General features: G+C 36.0%; 1 protein-coding gene and 1 long non-coding RNA gene across 2 annotated transcripts; one reads left to right on the plus strand and one right to left on the minus strand.

Moving 5' to 3' along the window:
• Window positions 1-705: 705 nt before the first annotated feature.
• Window positions 706-2015, plus strand: LOC126979467 (putative nuclease HARBI1). Its single transcript, XM_050828791.1, has 2 exons — window positions 706-1190; window positions 1281-2015. Exons 1-2 carry the CDS (start codon window positions 924-926, stop codon window positions 1782-1784), a joined length of 771 nt encoding a protein of 256 aa, XP_050684748.1. The 5' UTR covers window positions 706-923; the 3' UTR covers window positions 1785-2015.
• Window positions 2016-2273: 258 nt separating this feature from the next.
• On the minus strand, window positions 2274-4238 carry LOC126979497 (uncharacterized). The gene is made up of 5 exons (XR_007732824.1): window positions 3659-4238; window positions 3353-3553; window positions 3191-3265; window positions 3014-3093; window positions 2274-2607 (listed from the first exon to the last, which is right to left on the minus strand). It is a non-coding gene; the product is annotated as an uncharacterized LOC126979497 (long non-coding RNA).
• Window positions 4239-18562: the final 14324 nt, after the last annotated feature.

Below are 18562 nucleotides of genomic sequence, written 5' to 3' on the forward strand. Positions count from 1 at the left end.
AAGAGATAGAAATGGTCAAAATATTGCCTTCCACACAGAGATAAAATGACGCACGTAATCTTATTGAATTAGATTCGTTTGTACGAAGAAATAGATGGTTATATATTATATCGTAAATGGCAGTCTCGTTCAGCGCGACCTCCTCCATTGATATTAACACGATAAATATCGACCAGAGACTATATGCTCGATATTTTTCGGCAATACTTAATACAGATTGAAGATTTCTGGATTTTTAGGAATCCAGCGATCCGTTTTAAGTTCAGTGATACATTAAAATACTACACACTCGATAAATATCGTGATCCTGGATTGAGATCCAAATATATCGTATATAGAGATCGCAATAAATATCGAAAGTGTAGCATTCGCCATTGCAATAATCTATGTATAATTTTAGTACATAGTACTGTACCTATATTCAAATTTTACTGTTACTAGCAAAATGTACTATAGGAGTATGAGGAAAAACATGATAGGTAACAGTCGGTAGATATTTTATGAATTAATGTCTGTTAGACAGATTTGTACCCAGAGGACTGGGCGAGAGTACCGCGACAACATTAGTTCACTTAATAACTTACATTAATAAACTATTTGCTACGGAAAGATATCAGGCGTTACAATTACGGTAGTAAATGATTCAAAGAAACAATAAATTTTATCAGTTGTGTAACAGAAAGAGACTCTCACCCATATTCTAAGTCGTAAACTCACGATTTCCTCGACTCGACTCAACCTCTCTGAGGGGTTTTCATATTCACAGTTGTAATTTTTGTCCTTACCTCAAACACCTTCCTCACTCGAGGTGAGTTTGAGTCGAGGAACCAACTGTCAAATGTAAGGTTGATCGCCATCTACCTTGAGGAAGTTTATAAGTAATTGTTAGCTACAAAAGACATTATTTTTATTAATTTTTTATAATGTCTTTCGAAAGTTTTATTGAATATATGTACGATAGTCCTTACGACTACTTATCGCGACGATATTTACGAGATGCAGAAAATCCGATGGAAATTTATGATGAAAATGAATTTCGAATAAGATTCCGCTTCACCAAAAATATTGTGGCAAGCTTTTTGTTACCCCTGCTCTTCCAAAATACTGGAGACAGAAATCGTGGATTGCCGAGTCCACCCGTGATCCAAATGCTAGCAGCTTTACAATTTTACGTAACTGGAAACTTTCAAGTAAGTATTCTTATAACTTGTCTACATTCATAAAATTGCAATACAAAGCTTTGTATGTATACATTTTTACTTTAATCGGTATTTTTACAGATTGTTTGCGGCGACTTGCACCAAATAAGTCAATCAGTCGTTTCAAAGATTGTGGCCAATGTATCGAAAGCTTTAGCTTTAAAAATAAGGCGCTTCATTAAATTTCCTGACGTCCCTGAGCAAGCTAATGTGAAGATTCAATTTCATCGTGTTGCTGGATTTCCTGGGGTTATTGGATGCATTGATTGTACCCATATTCCAATAAAAAATCCAAACCGACAAAACGGCGAAGTATTTCGCAATCGTAAAGGTTGGTTTTCAATTAATGTGCAAATAGTATGTGGCCCTCGGATGGAAATGTATGATATCGTAGCACGCTGGCCTGGATCTGTCCATGACTCTAGAATATTTAATAATAGCAGGTGTTATATGAGATTTGAAGAAGGGGAAATTGCAGGTTTACTGATTGGTGATAGTGGTTATGCACAGTCACCATACATATACATGTATGTATACACACTAGTCCATAATCCACAATCACAATCTATAGTGTATACACACTAGTCCATAATCCACAATCACAACCTGAATTCAAACATAATAAGGCCCATATCAGTACTAGAAATATTATAGAAAGGTTTAATGGATATGGAAAAGAAAATTTGCATGTTTGAATAGAAAACTACAAAATAATCTGTCAAATACATGTAATATTATAGTGGCATGTGCTGTGCTACATAATATTAGTATTGAGACCAATCAAGAAATGATTGAACCCTTAACCAATCTTGCTGTAGTTCCAGTACCTCACACTGGTGATACAGCACGAGGTAGTGTTATAAGGGCTGCATTTATAGCAAGACATTTTAGTTAACACCTACATCTTATTATGTTTTTATACATATATACATTTTTTTATATGTTACTTTATTTTTTTAAATGTTACTTTAAGGAAAATTTAAATATTAATCTTTACTATTATTGTTCTATTAATAAGTTTGTTAAATACTGTTCACAACTAAATTTTTGGATGATTTATAAATGAATGAATACTAAGCAATAAAGTTTTTTATTACACAATAGAATTGAAATAAACATATACATACAACCTAATACTAAATTAATTATCAAAATTTTTTATTTTTAAATATTCTTAAGCTTAATTCAGCCTCTTCTCTTTTGGCTCTATTGCAGAGGAGAAGTTCCTCTGCAGCTTCTCTCTCAGTTTTGGCTTTGAGAAAAATCTCCTCTGCTGCCTTCACCATCCACTCCTTCTCAGCTATTCTGAGCTTATGCAGCTCCACTTCCCTTTTCTGAGATTTTCCATATGTTTGTTGATGGATATGAAATTCTTCTTGAATCACTCTGGTCCGTATATTTCTTGACTCTGAAATGTAAATCATATAATAAGACCTATATTGTAAATGTAAAACAACAATTTCAGACATTTATTGATTTTTTTTTAAATAATAACAATAGGCCTGTGGTCTCCGTCTCTCTAACCATACCATCAATAGAGAACAAGTTAAACTGTCGACCCAGTCACTACCACTAACAACTGATAATAAATGTAAAGAGTTGCCATAAGTTATCTAAGCCCATCAACCAGTATTTAATCAGCATGGTGAGTTGAGGCTCTATATCCCCTATCTTCAAATAATAAGAAAAGACACCAGTGATGAACAGTCAGACATTAATTAAGTGGTTATTATAATGTGTTCAGGTATAACATTTATTTAATTTAATTGAATGTACATTCATTTTAAACTTTGACAAAATATTTTTATAACTACCTTGTGATGGAGCTGCACTATAATCAGTCAACCTGGACCAACCAACTCTGTCAAATGTGGAGGAGTGTTTATAATGTTTTCTGTAAAATTACGTATAACATTAATACTTAACAATAAACATAATATATAATAACATAATATTATTTTTTATAATTTTAAAAAGGTTGGTTATTTTACCTCTTTCTGACACATGTTCAACTGCTGGTACTTGAGATGACATGTCTAACAACATCACATCATCAATTTGGATTACTGCCAAACAGAAAAACAGTCATAAAAAATCACAAATGGCAATAAACTTAAAGCAGTAAGTACCAGAAGTACTTTAATGTTATTTACCTGCACTACAAGGTATGTTATCACTGTCGATTACATCTGCCAACTCCACATCTGTCTGTTCAGCGAGAGCATCCTCCAGTACAGGTACTAGGTATGTAAGCATTAGAGGAACCACCACCGGTCCTCATCCTTTCCCTTTTCTCTAAGGCCAACATACTTTTACGCCTGGTCCCAACATTTTTTAAGTTGAGCTTCAGTACTCTAAAAATAAAGTGATAAAGAAATAATTGCTCAAATGTTTCGTAAAGTTTGCCTTAAGTGAATATAATAGAATAAAATATATTTTCAACTACAGTAAGTACTTACTTTTGAATTCGTTTCTATGGCATTGTACTCCTCTGTTAAGCTAAGCCAGGGATTTTTTTAGCCACTGCGCTCCCCATAGTGGCTATCGAATTTAATTTGTATTTGATCACTAACTCCTGCAGACAAATCTTTTCGGCTTCATTGAAAAGCTGTCTTCCAGTTGCAGTCATTTTAAATAATTGCTCAATAAGGACAACACACGATTGAATTCACTTGTATACTGCGAAGCGAACAAAATATTTTCTTCTCCAAGCCACCCACTTCACAAATATCACAGTATTTTTTGCGCAAAACATGGGTTTTGTTTTCAAGTGCATTTAAGGAATTCGAATTACGCTGCGTTAATATTTGTTTATTTATGTGTTCGCTTTCATTTAACACTTCACTAATCACTTGACACAAGAAGTTGAAAGCCACAGATAAAAAATCGTCAATAATAAGGTTAGCATTCCTCCAAACGATGACGTAATTCATGAGTTTTACCTCGACTCACACTCATTCGAGGAACCTCATGAATTCCTCAAACTGACAACTATGAATACCAAACTTGAGTTCCTTTCAAGTCATTCCTTGGGGCCTCCTCGACTGAGTTCGAGTCGAGGGACTTTCGAGGTAACGACTTAGAATATGGGTGTCTATCTAGAGTTATTAATTATCTAAGCTATAAAGCTTGTTACTAACCATAGATTGTGACTATCTAATTGCTAAATATAAAACTTCTTCTTCTTTCTGTCTTAATAATATGTTTGGAACTCATCTATTAGTGATATCTGTGATCTCAAAAAGCACAAAAAAGTTCAGGTACCTACTTCTGAAAACAGAACACTCTAACATCAATATTTTTATTTTATAAAAAGAAATAATTTTAATGTTCCCTGTCTTACGCGAAAAATAATTTAAATGTTATTAAAACAGGTACCTAAGTCAACAAAGAAAGTCATTAAAATATATCAGTACTTTCATCAATTTTCATCCATACTTTATTACTTACAATTACTATAATAATATTCAAAAAACAGCAGATACGCTTTGAATTGAAATATAGCTTTGAATAATGAACCATTTTGATTCAACTTTCAAATGTGTTTTAAAAAGATTTAAATTGGTAGCTACATTAAGCGCTCTTTGGAGTTTTTCACATATTTGGTGTCGTCCGCTCTATTCTATATCATATTATAAGTATGTAGGTACGATTAGGTTAAGGTTTAGTCTCCGCTGTGCTCCAACTAGATAACGCAGGCGTAGTCGTAAAGAGCGGCACCTAATACTACCCAAGTGGAGCACGAGCCAGTCTCGAACAATGATGTTGACGTTCCACACGTTCTGTTAAACTTTGCTAATAATTGAAACTACTATGGTTTAAAACTTTGTAAAAATAATGCTACAAGAAATTAGAAAGACACTTGGATCACATATCATCAGTAAGTATTTTGTATTTTATAAATTTCAATGTAAAATAACACGAAGCGCATTATATAAGTTACAAAATTTGAAAGATGCCATTGAGTGTCAAGACTCCACACACGAAGGTATCTTTACAAATAGCCAATACACACTACAATATTAAGTTGCCGTAATGAAAAAGCTATTGATCTTATTAACAGCATCAAGTGCTCTGTGAACGGCTGGATCACTTGGCGTTGGGTAGAGACGTCGCTTCATTGTGTCTTCTACCGCATTTATCACGGGGAAGAGCAGTTTCACCTGATTCCTGCCGCCCAATTCCACGCACAACACGCCACAAACTAGGATATCATCCCCACCAACTGGATGTGTGGTGGTCTGCCACAGTGTGGTTTTCAAGGAGCTTTCTTCCACGTACTACAAAGCTGTGTTATGAGCTTCCTTGTGCGGTGTTTCCAGGATGATACGACATTAAGGGGTACCTTCAAAAAAAGCGCGTACACCTTCCTTAAAGGCCGGCAACGCTCCTGTGATTCCTATGGTGTTGCAAGAGAATAAGGGCGGCGGTGATCACTTAACACCAGGTGACCCGTTACGGTACGCTCGTTTGTACTCCTTTTCCATAAAAAAAACATCAAATAACTATGATATATTATAGACTGTAGACACTGTGTATTGACTATTATTGTCAATATTCGAGGAATTAATTGTGTACGCATATCATATGTTTATATTTATCAGACATTTTCTTCATCACCTTTTATTGAATATAATTCAAAATAATCTAATTGATGCTGAAATTAACAAAACACGTCGAAATTCAGCGTAACGAACTCTTTAAGAAAATGCGATTAACTAGATTGTATGAAACGTGCACTCATTGATTGATTCACAGATGACGGTTATAATCTTGCAAAAAACGTAGTAAAAACTAATTAAGCAACTGTTCGCTTTCAGACTTAGCCGGATAATACTTCGTCGCCAATCGCCATACTGTAATCTATATATATATAAAAGAATTGCTGTTCGTTACTCTCGCTAAAACTCGAGAACAGCTGGACCGATTTGGCTAATTTTGGTCTTGAATTATTTGTGGAAGTCCAGGGAAGGTTTTAAAGGTAAATAAAAATGAAAATTCTCAAAACTAAATAAATAAAAACAAAAATTTTGTTTTATCCTTTGATGTGTCCTCCGTCGTTCAGAAATCAAATTGAAAGAATAAGTTAAAAATTAATAACTAATTAGAATCTTTGTATCTTTCTAACTTTCTCAGGAGGTATAAAACAAACTTAATTTTAGCTACCTATAGTTGGTAGATTAACTACTGACAGTTGTTAACTATGATGGCAATACAACGTTTGCTGGGTCAACTAGTTACTTATATTTCAAACTTATGTCAAATCACTGCACGTTTCATACTAAACTAAGTTTCAATTTTTACTTAGGCAGTTCCGCCTCTTATTACGTAGTATTTACATCCTTGTTGGTGAAATTAAAAATGTGTTACTTTTGACATGGTTCCTATAAAACAAAACGGTCTTATACAGGAGTAACAATTTGATTCAGCTAATAAATTAACATATTAACGTCTCTCTTATGATTGTAAGCCGGTCAAATGTCCGCCGGGCCACCCCCGGTATCGATGACTACAGCCTGCACTGGTAGGATCAATTAACTAGCTGACCCGACAGACTTTGTTCTGTAGATAATAAAAAACAAAAGCTGTTTTATAGGAATTTGCCAATAATATTTCAAAACATCAAGAATTATTTCGTAAAAAATGCTCACTGTTGTTATAACGAAATTGTTTCACAGCGGAACTGTCAAACCGTGCGTCACTAAATTCTCTCATAGAAAATATGTCCATTCAAAACAAATATTGAAAATAAAAATAATTATGGGACCAAAATCGAAATAAAAACTATCCTATCTCTCAAGTTGGAGCAAACTGCACTCCATGAAGTAATCCCCAATAAAATCCGTTCATTAGTTTAGGTGTCCATCGCGGACAAACAACGTGTCACGTAATTTATATATATTAAGATTTTTAAATGACAATCAATGACGCTCAACATAAATGCCACGTCCCGTTGGCACTAACGAACACCGCTCTTTTCCAATCGTCCGCGCGTGTCTACACACATGATTGTACGCAATAATTACTGAGGTGTGATGATTTTGGATCAAATAGAATGTGATAGGAAGTGCACAGTGGGTACTTCTTGGAGTAGTTGGACTTTAACCTTTGTATCATCACAACCAATGCCGGACAATCAGATCAGACACTAATACACGTGTTTATTAGGGTTCCGTAGCCAAATGGCAAAAAAACGGAACCCGTATAGATTCGTCATGTCTGTCTGTCCGTCCGTGTATGTCATAGCCACTTTTTTCCGAAACTATAAGAACTATACGGTTGGAACTTGGAAAGTAGATGTATTCTGTAAGCATTAAGATTTTCACACAAAAATAGAAAAAAAAACAATACATTTTGGAGGTTTCCTATACTTAGAACTAAAACTCAAAAAAAAATTTTCCATTAAACCCATACGTGTGGGGTTCTATGGATGGGTCTTCAAAAATTATATTGAGATTGCGCTAGAGATACTTCCAAAGTGGTAAAATGTGCCCCCCCCTCGTAATTTCTATAATATGAGAATGATAAAACTAAAAAATTATGATAGATTACCATGAAAACTTCCACTGAAAATTGATTTGAACGAGATCTAGCGAAAAGTTTTTTGAATACGTCATAAATAGTTACAACGAACTACAACAACTTTTATATTATGTTACTTGCTGCTACAGAACCCTTCATGGGCGAGACCGACTCGCACTTGGCCGCTTTTTATCTGTTGACACATTATATCGCGCGACTGATTAGCTGCATGTGTGTGTATAATTAGTTGTAATATGTACACACTACATAACTATGCATTTATGTTGGTGTGTGTGTCTGTTCGTTGAGTGTGTTTTGGTTTTAATCAGTTATAAGAAGTTCACTGTTGCCTTATTAGTTCAACCATATAAGCTACTGTGGTACATTACTCTTAGCTTATTTTATTTATGGTAAGGAACAAAGTTAAGTAATTCATCGAAACAAATTTATACAGATACTAGCTGATGCTCGCGACTTCGTCCGCGTAGATAAAGAGTTTTTTTTATTAATAAACAAGTTTGGAATTAAAGATAATCCCATGTCCGGTTCCGATTCCCGATTTCGCTACCGTTCCCAAAATTTTATATACTTAAATCTTATATCGAGGAAGATTGCAATGGCAAACTAAACTTACTATTGGAATAGTTGTAGCTCATCGACGTGAATTACACAAACCCCTCGGGAATCATGGATTGATCCGGGATAAAATGAAGCCTAAGTCCAAGCTCTAGTGGATTCACCAAATTTCATCAAAATCGGCTCAGTAGCTCCGGCGTGAAAGCGTAATAAACAAACTTACATTTACATTTATATTGGATTGTGTACCTGACGTGTGACGCGGTTCACATAATATTTTGTTAATTGTCTCTGTGAGATTTTTTAGCATAATACCTACCTAAATACAGCGACCGATCATTGTCTACCGTTGTACACAACCCGCAGTGGATACAGTATGAAATAACCATGCGATAAATCAAGTCGAGGTATTATAAACTCATAAAGCAGTCATTAAAATGTAATGAGATATTATTTATATAATATAGAGTTGCTAGAATACATTGCGGATCCGTAAGGGAGCCGCGGCCGGCGTCGCCTACCGGAGCAGCGATGTATCTAATACTGTGGTGCTAATTGGAAGCTCGGTGAGTACAGCGGGTGCTTTTATCTCTAGATTGTTAAAAAAAACATAAAATAGATTCAGTGTATCAAACATAAGCGTGGCTCATAAAACTGACATGAGCTGCTTCAGTTATTGTTCCCGACTCTTAATGTAATCAGTATCTACGTTATCTCTCCATCACTTTGTTTCTCGTTAAGCAAGCACTTAGTTTTTCACAAAATGAATCATCAACTTAGTTACTGTAGCAATTGTTTCAACCAAGACTTCATTTATTGTTTGAGATACAGAGTAGAAACATAGTATTACCTACATACATATTATATAAATCAATAATGCTAAAAGGTTTCATTCACCATTGGGAGGATGCCGGCTAGATTGTGGGTATCACAACGGCGCCTATTTCTACCGTGAAGCAGTAATGTGTAAGCATTACTGTGTTTCAGTCTGAAGGCCGCCGCAGCTGAAATTACTGGGCAAATGTAGTTCTGCTCAGAATGTTTGGGTTTTTCAAGAATCCTGACGGCACTACATTGTAATGAACAGCGTATCAATTACCATGAGCTGAACGTCCTGCTCGTCTCGTCCCTAATGTCATAAAAAAAACATAATAATTAGTTCACAGTGCATACATCTACAATATGAAGATATCAACAATGGTCTTTTTAATCTCTTTCTAGTATCCTATTATTCTCTTTACTGGAGCGCAGTTCATCTTCCACTTTCTCTCCTTTTAATATTCGTTCATCTTACAAACTTGAAAAACCATGGTGAACAATACATCCGCGTTCCGATAAAGATACCGTTATCAGAAACACTTCTGAACAGATCTGAACAGAGAGATTGAATGAATAATTTTTATTTTTATTGAAGTTATACTTCTGTAGGCGCGTTATGAAAAAATTATGAGAGTGAAATTTTTAGATGCGCGCGCATCACTATAACACATCAAAGTAACAGGTTGAAGTTGGTTCCTAAAATTTTCTGACGTTGTCGACTTTCATTATTTTTTTTTTGGTTTCTTCGTCCATTATTAGGACAGGCAAAGGGTTCAAGCCGTATTCATTATTAATTAATAATTAACTGTCAAAGCCATCCTTGCAAGATTTTTACAAAATTGTTCTTTCTAAAAACGTAGAATAGAACGAGGAATAAATCATTTTAATGACTTGCTTCGTTAGGCCAAAGAAGTATAACTTCTTGTGTGCATACATAAGTACACACACACTTTTTTATTTTATTTGGGCCTTACAAAACATACAGTCATTTTTACAAAATTTTACACAACAAATAGATTAATATATGCCAATTACAACACACAAACAATAATGTAATACAAAATAAGTTCTAACTTATGAGCTTAAGTGCTTTTTTTAAGTTAGATTTACATGGACAATGTCTTTGGGAAACTAATTCTTAGCTACACGAGGACTACAAGTAAATAAGTCAAAACGGTCATCATGGTTAAGCTTGTTGAACTGCCGCATACAATGAGGAAAAAAGGTATTTTTCCGGTAGTCAGATAGACCCGATGCTAAACAAAGCCGGTTTCCTAAGACTACGACTAGGAACATTAAGTTTAATTTTGTAATTTTTTTTTTGAAAATAAGGGACAAGACTATTTTCATATAATCTACAGCGTAACAATTTATATACAATATAATTATAATATAAAGTAGAAAAATAAGGCAAAAACTGATAAGTAAGTATAAGGCCAAACTAATATCTATAATCAAACAAAAAATTTATTAATGTAGGCGTTACTTTGCGGAAATCCATAATTATCCAAATGTTTTGAGTTTTCTTTAGTGTTGATTCCGCCAATGTTTGTCTTCGATTCGATGTGTTTCGCCTCTATACGAGGCATCCTCAGTACATGTTGACTCGCCGAACTCTGGCACGAGACTGCACAACACTAAAGAAAACTCAAAACATTCGGATAATAACAATAATCATTAACTAAGATACGAGACAAATTTGAATGCGTGCAAAAAATACTAGCACTGTTACTCCATAATTGGTTTCCGGTGATATTAATTACCTCAACGTTTAGATACAGGCGAGCTGATGGTATCGGAAACATCAATGGCATATTGAAAGTAGTGCTCTCGGTAGAAGTATCGCTATGTACTATGACTGCACGTGCGAGGACCTAGCTTACACCCGCACAGACAGCTTCCACGCCGCTATATGTCACCTTGTTATCTTATCAGTACACTACAACCTCCCCCCACCTCCCCCACCTACACACACACAAGATACAATTGCACGACATGTAGCTCTACGCACGCGCCGGCTTAGATGCTAGGGTTGCCAATCCTTAATTTAATTGTTATAAGCAGATATAAATTGAATGAATTCTATAAAATATTCACACATTAAAAAGGAGTAGCTGATAGCTTCTACTTTGTTGAAGATTGTTCTTTATTTACCAAAAACCAGTAGAAGTATTAATTGCTGTATGAAGTTTTTGGCAGAGACTACTTAGATTACCTAAATTTATCTACAAGGCATAATAACTGTGTAGCGTTGTTTAATCTAGGCCAATTCTGTCTCAGATAAATGTCATTAATTCCATGGTTGGATTAAACTAAAACTAATTGGACTAAGCTGTTAGTTCATCTATTATAAGACATATAAAAAATGGAAGTCCATTGATAAATGTTAGAGTTTAAGTAGAGAGAAGAGAGACGTAACAAAATACGAACAATACAGTGCAGTTTTCAAGGAACTTTCTTCCTCGTACTACAAATCTATGGAATGAACTTCCTTGTGCGGTGTTTCCGGGACGATACGACATATCAAACCTTCAAAAAAAGGCCCATACACCTTCCTTAAACGGCAACGGCAACGCTCCTGTGATTCCTCTGGTGTTGCAAGAGAATATGGGCGGCGGTGATCACTTAACATCAGGTTAAATCAGGTCAGTACGCTCGTTTGTCCTCCTTTTCCATAAAAGAATAAAAATATAAAAAAAAATCTGTTTCTTTGTTATGTCTTTTGATAATTAAAGCCTCTTTCTACTAGTTTTCATGTTATGTATTGGAAAAAAATAACAGTCGTAGGACTGGACGTTAGAAACGAAAACTTTTTTTTTACGACATTAAGGGACGAGAAGAGCAGGACATTCAGCTGATCGACTTTGAAAGGTAGAATGACATTCATTTTTTGACAGTTAGTTAGTTTTATGTTTGACATTTCCAAAAAGGGTCACTAAATCCTCGAAAAAAATTGGGAAATATTAAAAACTTTTTTTTTTCGAATGGGTATTTTTTGACTTATATATATTATATCCAATTTTGAATAGGAGCTTCGAGCTGTAATTTGAGCCCTTTTGCTTATTTTCTGTGGGGAGCCATTAACGATAAATTTTACGCAAACCATCCAGAGATAATTGAAGCGTTTAAACTTGAAACGTGAAATTGCCACTGAAGAGATTCTAGGGAAAACAATCGAAAATGTACTGAAACATTGGGTTGATCGGATCGTAATGCCAAGCCAGTCGTGGTGATCATATGAATGATATTATATTTCATTCTTAAATGACAAAGTTCAACCTTTCCAATAAAACAATAGAAATTTGAAAAAATAAATTTAAAACACTAGATAGACCCTTTATAATTGGACGCAATTTCAGAAAAACGTTCAAAGCTTCAATCATGTCGAAATTGAGTTAAGAACACAAAACTGGTCACGTGATTCATATTCAAGGACTGACAAAAAATGGCAGCCCTACTGTCACTCTTTAAATGACATCATGACTTAGTAGCCCAACCCACATGTATGGAATACACTAATATTTATTAAACTTTCTATCTATCACATTAATTTGTGTTATAGTGTGTCGAATGCTTTATTAAAATCTACGAACCCTGGAAACGTGATAGTAAGTTTTGTGATAATGTTTGGATTTTCGATGTTGTTATTTTAAATTAAAGCAATAGGGTCTAAAGTTGAATTTGTTATGTATTTTGAAATTGTTATAACATTTCTGATAAAGTACGTTGCATATCTATCCATAAAATACCCGCTTTATCTCAATTAGGTTTCATATGTTTTGAGTCCCTGACACTGACCGATCACAACGTCCACGTCTCCCCGAGCTGATGGCCCGAGATCTCGCGCGAGATAAGATAAATATATCTGCAGATCAGATTGCTATCTCACCTGCTCACCGCGCGCCGTTGGCCGCATATCATTACTCAACCCATTTGTCATACACACGTGTTAATGCCCACTTTACAATAATTATCCGCATACACACGAGGTGTGCTAACGTAGTAACGTAGTATAACTGCTGTTACGAAAGTTACGACCGTTTGTTTCCACATTGTTCATATTGCAAATACTTCAAGTGTAAAGCAAGGTTATTAATCAGGTATTACAATGTAAATGATAATGAAAGACGCATTTATTTAAATGTTGTAAAAACTTTTTCAATACAGTTGTTAAACATGGCGAACTCTCAGAAGCTAAACCTACTCGTATAATTCGAAAATTAAATCTTTAACATAGGCATCTACCTTTTACAAGCTCAATCATTACTTTTGCAGTTTAGTTTTAAATGTCTTAGTGTATTTAAAAAGTTTACTAGCAAGGAGTTTTTATGTATAGGTAGAATAAAATCGGATTGATTTTATACGTAGAAAAATTAATACCTGAGTCCTTATGTCTTAGCATCGATTTCTCAAAACATCAGCGGTCATTGAAAGGAGTAAGTTACTTTTAGTTAGTGAGTGATGGAACCACTGACCTGTATAAATACCACTGGACAGGCTGTTCCTTAAGTTTGACAGTAAATTTTTTGTGCCTATTTGAAGCGTCCAGAGAACTAATTTTGACGTATAATACAAATGGCTGCGAAAGAACGTACAATACTCTGAAGTTTTTGTGCATTTTGAATTAATTTCGTTCGTTTTCCGTGTTATTTATACTCCTAGAATCAACGTAATAAAGTACACGTTCTTTTTGTAAATAGGTTCCAACCATCTATCGATGTTTGCTGAGGTCACTGACCTGCATAAATATCACATGTTTTAGTACCGCAGACTCGACCGCTACAATATCAAACAGGCACAAAAGCACTTTGACAGCCGCCAGTCCAGTGGTTTAAAGTAGAGGTCAGTGGATGGAACAGAAGAAAACAACTTGCTCATTTGGCAGCGGCAGATACCTTATATAAGTGAAGTGCGGCACCAATAACTGTGCTAATAGCAATAATTATGAGGTATTGTGGTGCTCATGTTCCTAAATCTATCAACGAGCAATAAAACTAAAGGTTCTCTTGAAAATACGATAAAAAATGTGCGTAAAGTACAGTTACGGTGGAGTCGAGAGCGGCCGCCGCCAGATGGCATACTGCCGAAGAGCTGCACCTGCACCGAGGCTAGACACTCTCAGCCACATGCGGCCCAGCTAACTCAAGTGGCGCACTTGCGAGCTGCGCCGCACGCCGCCGGGGTAATGTGCACCCTGCGGCGTGGAGACACGGCCGCTTTTCGTGCGGCGACGCTGTGGGAACTGCCCCTACTCATGACCTGTGTGAAACCTTCACAGACAGTCAGTAACTGGCTTAGATTCAAAATCAAAATTAACTTCGGGGAAGCGCAACGAGCATCGACTTCTTTTTAACAGGTTCTCTTGGTATAATTCAAAAGAATATAGAGTTTATACAGATGGAAAGAGCTTATCAAATGCAATCTGTGGTACCCTTAATAGCTCACGATGATGATAGAGACTATTTTAACTTTATTTGCTTCTAGAGCATACGAGCTATCACATAAATTTGAGTTGGAGTGTGTCGAATGCTTTATTAAAATCTACGAACCGTGGAAACGGTAAAGTAAGTTTTGTGATAATATTTGGATTATGGGAGAGGGAAGCGCAACGAGCAAAAACTAACTCCTTTTTAACAGGTTCTCCTGGTGTATCCCAATTTGAGGTCGAATCTTGCGAGTGCCTTCCTTTTTTTATGGAATTAAGGGACGAGACGAGCAGAACGTTCAGTTGATGGTCGTCCATTTCAATGAAGTGCCGCTCAGGATTCTTGAAAAACACATAAATTCTGAGCGAACTACAATTGCGCTCGCGACATAAGATGTTAAGTCTCATTTGCCCAGTAATTTCACAAGCTACGGCACCCTTCAGACCGAAACACAATAATACTTACACATTACTGCTTCACGGTAGAAATAGGCGCCATATATTGTGCTATATATAGGCATCCTGTGCAAAGGAGCCTCCCACTGGTATTACGTGTGTACAAGGTATATTATAGGTACAGATGTAATGTTGTAGTACGTAATATAAAGTCTTCTTTTTTATTACCTATCAGGTCTAATGGCAGATGAACACTGCGCTAAACAATTATAATACAACGCAGATCAAACTATTTTGCTCGTAACCTGTTGGAATGGTATAAATAAAAAAAAATGGAATTATTAGCACTACCCACTGTTTTGGGATCAAACCTTATAATAATTAAAGATCGTATTTCGTTACAAATAACTGTAATAATAGAATTTAGAACATTTAAATCGATCACCCCGTACCGGTGTTTAAACGTTAATGTCTGTATTCGTGGTCAACTGACAACGTCATATTTGTGTTGTCAGTCGTTTTATTGTTGTTGACTGTCTACAATTTATATTTGAATAGATTATTACAATTTAACAAAAATATTGATGATTAAATAAATAATGCAAATTAAATAAAATCAACCAAATATTAAAATTTAAATGAAAATTTATTGAAGTAAAAGTAACGCCACTTTGCGGAAATCCATAATTATCCAAATGTTTTGAGTTTTTGTTTAGTGTTAATTCCGTTACGAGACTGACAGACTGACCGGTCTCGTGCCAGATTTTGGCGAGTCAACATGTGCTGAGGATGCCTCGTGAAGAGGCGAAACACGTGTCGAATTGTTTAAAAGACAAATATTGGCGGAATTAACACTAAACAAAAACTCTGGATAATTTAAATGAATTAAAATTATAAATATTTTGGTAACGGTAACATAATTATTATCTATGTTCAATGAGTTTGTGAATGATCTATTATAGCCGAAGAGAGTTCAGTCACTCAAGCATGCTTGAGAACACGAGTAAATCCTTACATTATATAAATAAAGCTAAATATTGATGCACGGAGTGTCTGCACCGTCTACTATGATACTTACTATACCTGGTGATCTATCTTCATGATTTTATAATATGCTTTAAAAAATTAAATAAGGTAATGGTCTCATTACTTATAAATTGATAACGATATAAATAGTTTGTAGCCAGTGCAGCGCTAATATTAAAACTGCACACTGGTTTCTTATGTGCAGTGCTCATGTTAAACTCGACAAATCACAGATGTGGCTGAGCGGTTTTGTAATGCGGCGTGCGGCCGCGGCGTCTCGACCGCCACTTTAATCCACTCTCTTATGCATAACGGTTATTATATTCCCGATAACTGTGATGAGCACCCGCTTGACGTTTGAGGGCGTTATTAAATGTTATGTCATCGGTAGACACTCTCGATCACGGTAATTTACATAATATTTGTCGTAGGTATATTGTCAAAGCCGTAATATGATAATAAAAAGATTGATTGTCACATTTATTAAGATGTAACGGCCTGGTTTGATTAACATTGCAATGTCATGGGTACACTATAATGATATTACAATAAATCTAGGTATATTACAAATGAAGTTAGCAGTGTGAGACGTCGAGCGCTCTGATTGGTCAATTTCTTTTTTATATGCAATTTACAAAACAATGATAGTAAACATCGGAGCGTATGTTCCATCCGTAATTATTGTTGCAATAGTAGTGAACAAGGACCGATTCAGTTCTGGCACTCGCCGGCTGCTACCGCGGCACGCTACGCACGGTTCTTGCGTTGTGATTTACAGTGTTAATTTTATTTTGGAACCTACTAGTGAACAAAGGCTGATCCGCTTATATAACAATTATTTGATTACACTAATGCATAAATAAAAAATAATTACTATACAATAAATACAAGAAACAGACCAATCAGGGCAATATCGTCTTACAACGGACGAAAAAAACAACAACAAATACGTGTAGTGTAGGTATTTGTTTTTTTCGTCTGTTATCGTTAGTGACTTCACCCAATCAATCGTAATGTTTAAGTATCTTGGATATGTATAAATAATAACGCATCTGAATGATGTCTCCTTTACCAAGTCAAACTTATTTCATTCTTCTCCATGAGTCGATGAGTGGATAATGAAAGTAAGACCACGTTTGTATATTATAAAAACAGCCAGTGCTCTCTTAATATTTAATTTAAAAAGTTTATCAAAATTTTAAACACTTCGCAAGGAACGTTACGTGTCCGGTGATCGTCGCTTTGTACTAATAATGGATCTATTGTTAACCGGATTAAAGTTGAATCTGTCGATAAGTGCAGTCGCGGAGCGTGTGTGTGCGGGCGTGCAGCGCGGTGTGCGACCCCCCTTGCGGGCGCACATGGCCGGCGGGCCGCGGCGGAGTGCGCCGGCGCCACCGGCCGCGTCTCAGCTCTCAAGTGCTCTATATCGGTGCGCCGCCAGCCCGGGTCGCACACCCACCACACACTCACTAATGGCATTAGTTTTATTGATTGTAAATGTGATTGAATGCAGCAGTGCCGTCCCGCTGACCCCGCTGCCTCAAGACGCATAACAGGGGCCGCTGTGTTGCAAGCTCTAGCTGCTAGCGATTCTCTGTTCCTATAACCGATCACGCTGCAGGTGCGGATAACGTACAGATTTCTGACTTTACTAAACAATCGTGTACCATCCATAAGACTATTATTCTCCAAAAATACCTTCCTATAATTTTTTTATGCCATTACGAGACGAGATGAGCAGGACGCTTTACTGATGGTAATTGATACTCCCTGCCAAATTGCAATGCAGGGCCGCTCAAGATTACTGAAAAACCCAAAAATTCTGAGAGGCACTACAACTGCGTTCGTCACCTTGAGACATAAGTTGTTAAGTGTCATTTGCCCAGTAATTTCACCAGGTATAGCGCCCTTCAGACCGAAACACAGTAATGCTTACATATTACTGTTTCACGACAGAAATTGTGAGGCGCCGTTGTGATACCCGTAATCTAGCCGGCATCCTGTGCAAAGGAGCCTCCCGCTGGTGAATATCTAATATTGTATCATCGACCTCTTTAATTAGGAATCTACCAAACTCCTCCACCACTCGAAGGCTCAGCTAACCAACACGAAATCATAGAGTTGCCCCTCTGATGAGTTCGCTTCAGTCGAGAATGACCAAATTGAAACGAAAATATTACTCCCTTTTCTTTACGACATGGGTACATTCGACTCGGGCACGTGAACATACAACGTAATTCCCGCTCGCAACAACTCAAGTACCTACTCTTTATCAAGTACTCTGCCAGTGATAGTTATTCAAATTAAGTCTGATACCAATTATCAACTTGTCAAGGTCCTCGGTTTTAATTAAATTATTTAGGATAGTAGGTACAGTTTATTAGATATGTACAATTTGCTAATTGTATACAATTTAAGGCAATATTTTAGTTAATTTAATGTTCTACAAGAGCATTGAAATACATTATATTTTTTTCAATAAAATGTGAGGTCAAACGAGCACACGAGCTACCAGATGATAAGTGAACACCGCGAACAATATTTCCGACTTGTAACAACACAAGAATGACAAAAAGGCTGCCGCGATCTTGGATAG

This window comes from Leptidea sinapis, chromosome 3 (assembly GCF_905404315.1).
Source record: "Leptidea sinapis chromosome 3, ilLepSina1.1, whole genome shotgun sequence".
NCBI classification, from domain to species: domain Eukaryota; kingdom Metazoa; phylum Arthropoda; class Insecta; order Lepidoptera; family Pieridae; genus Leptidea; species Leptidea sinapis.

Bases quoted from the DNA above. Each gene is read 5' to 3' on its own strand.
- LOC126979467 (XM_050828791.1), top strand. From the start codon at position 924: ATGTCTTTCGAAAGTTTTATTGAATATATGTACGATAGTCCTTACGAC. The intron at 1,191-1,280 runs GTAAGTATTCTT...GTATTTTTACAG, and splicing joins ACGTAACTGGAAACTTTCAA to ATTGTTTGCGGCGACTTGCA.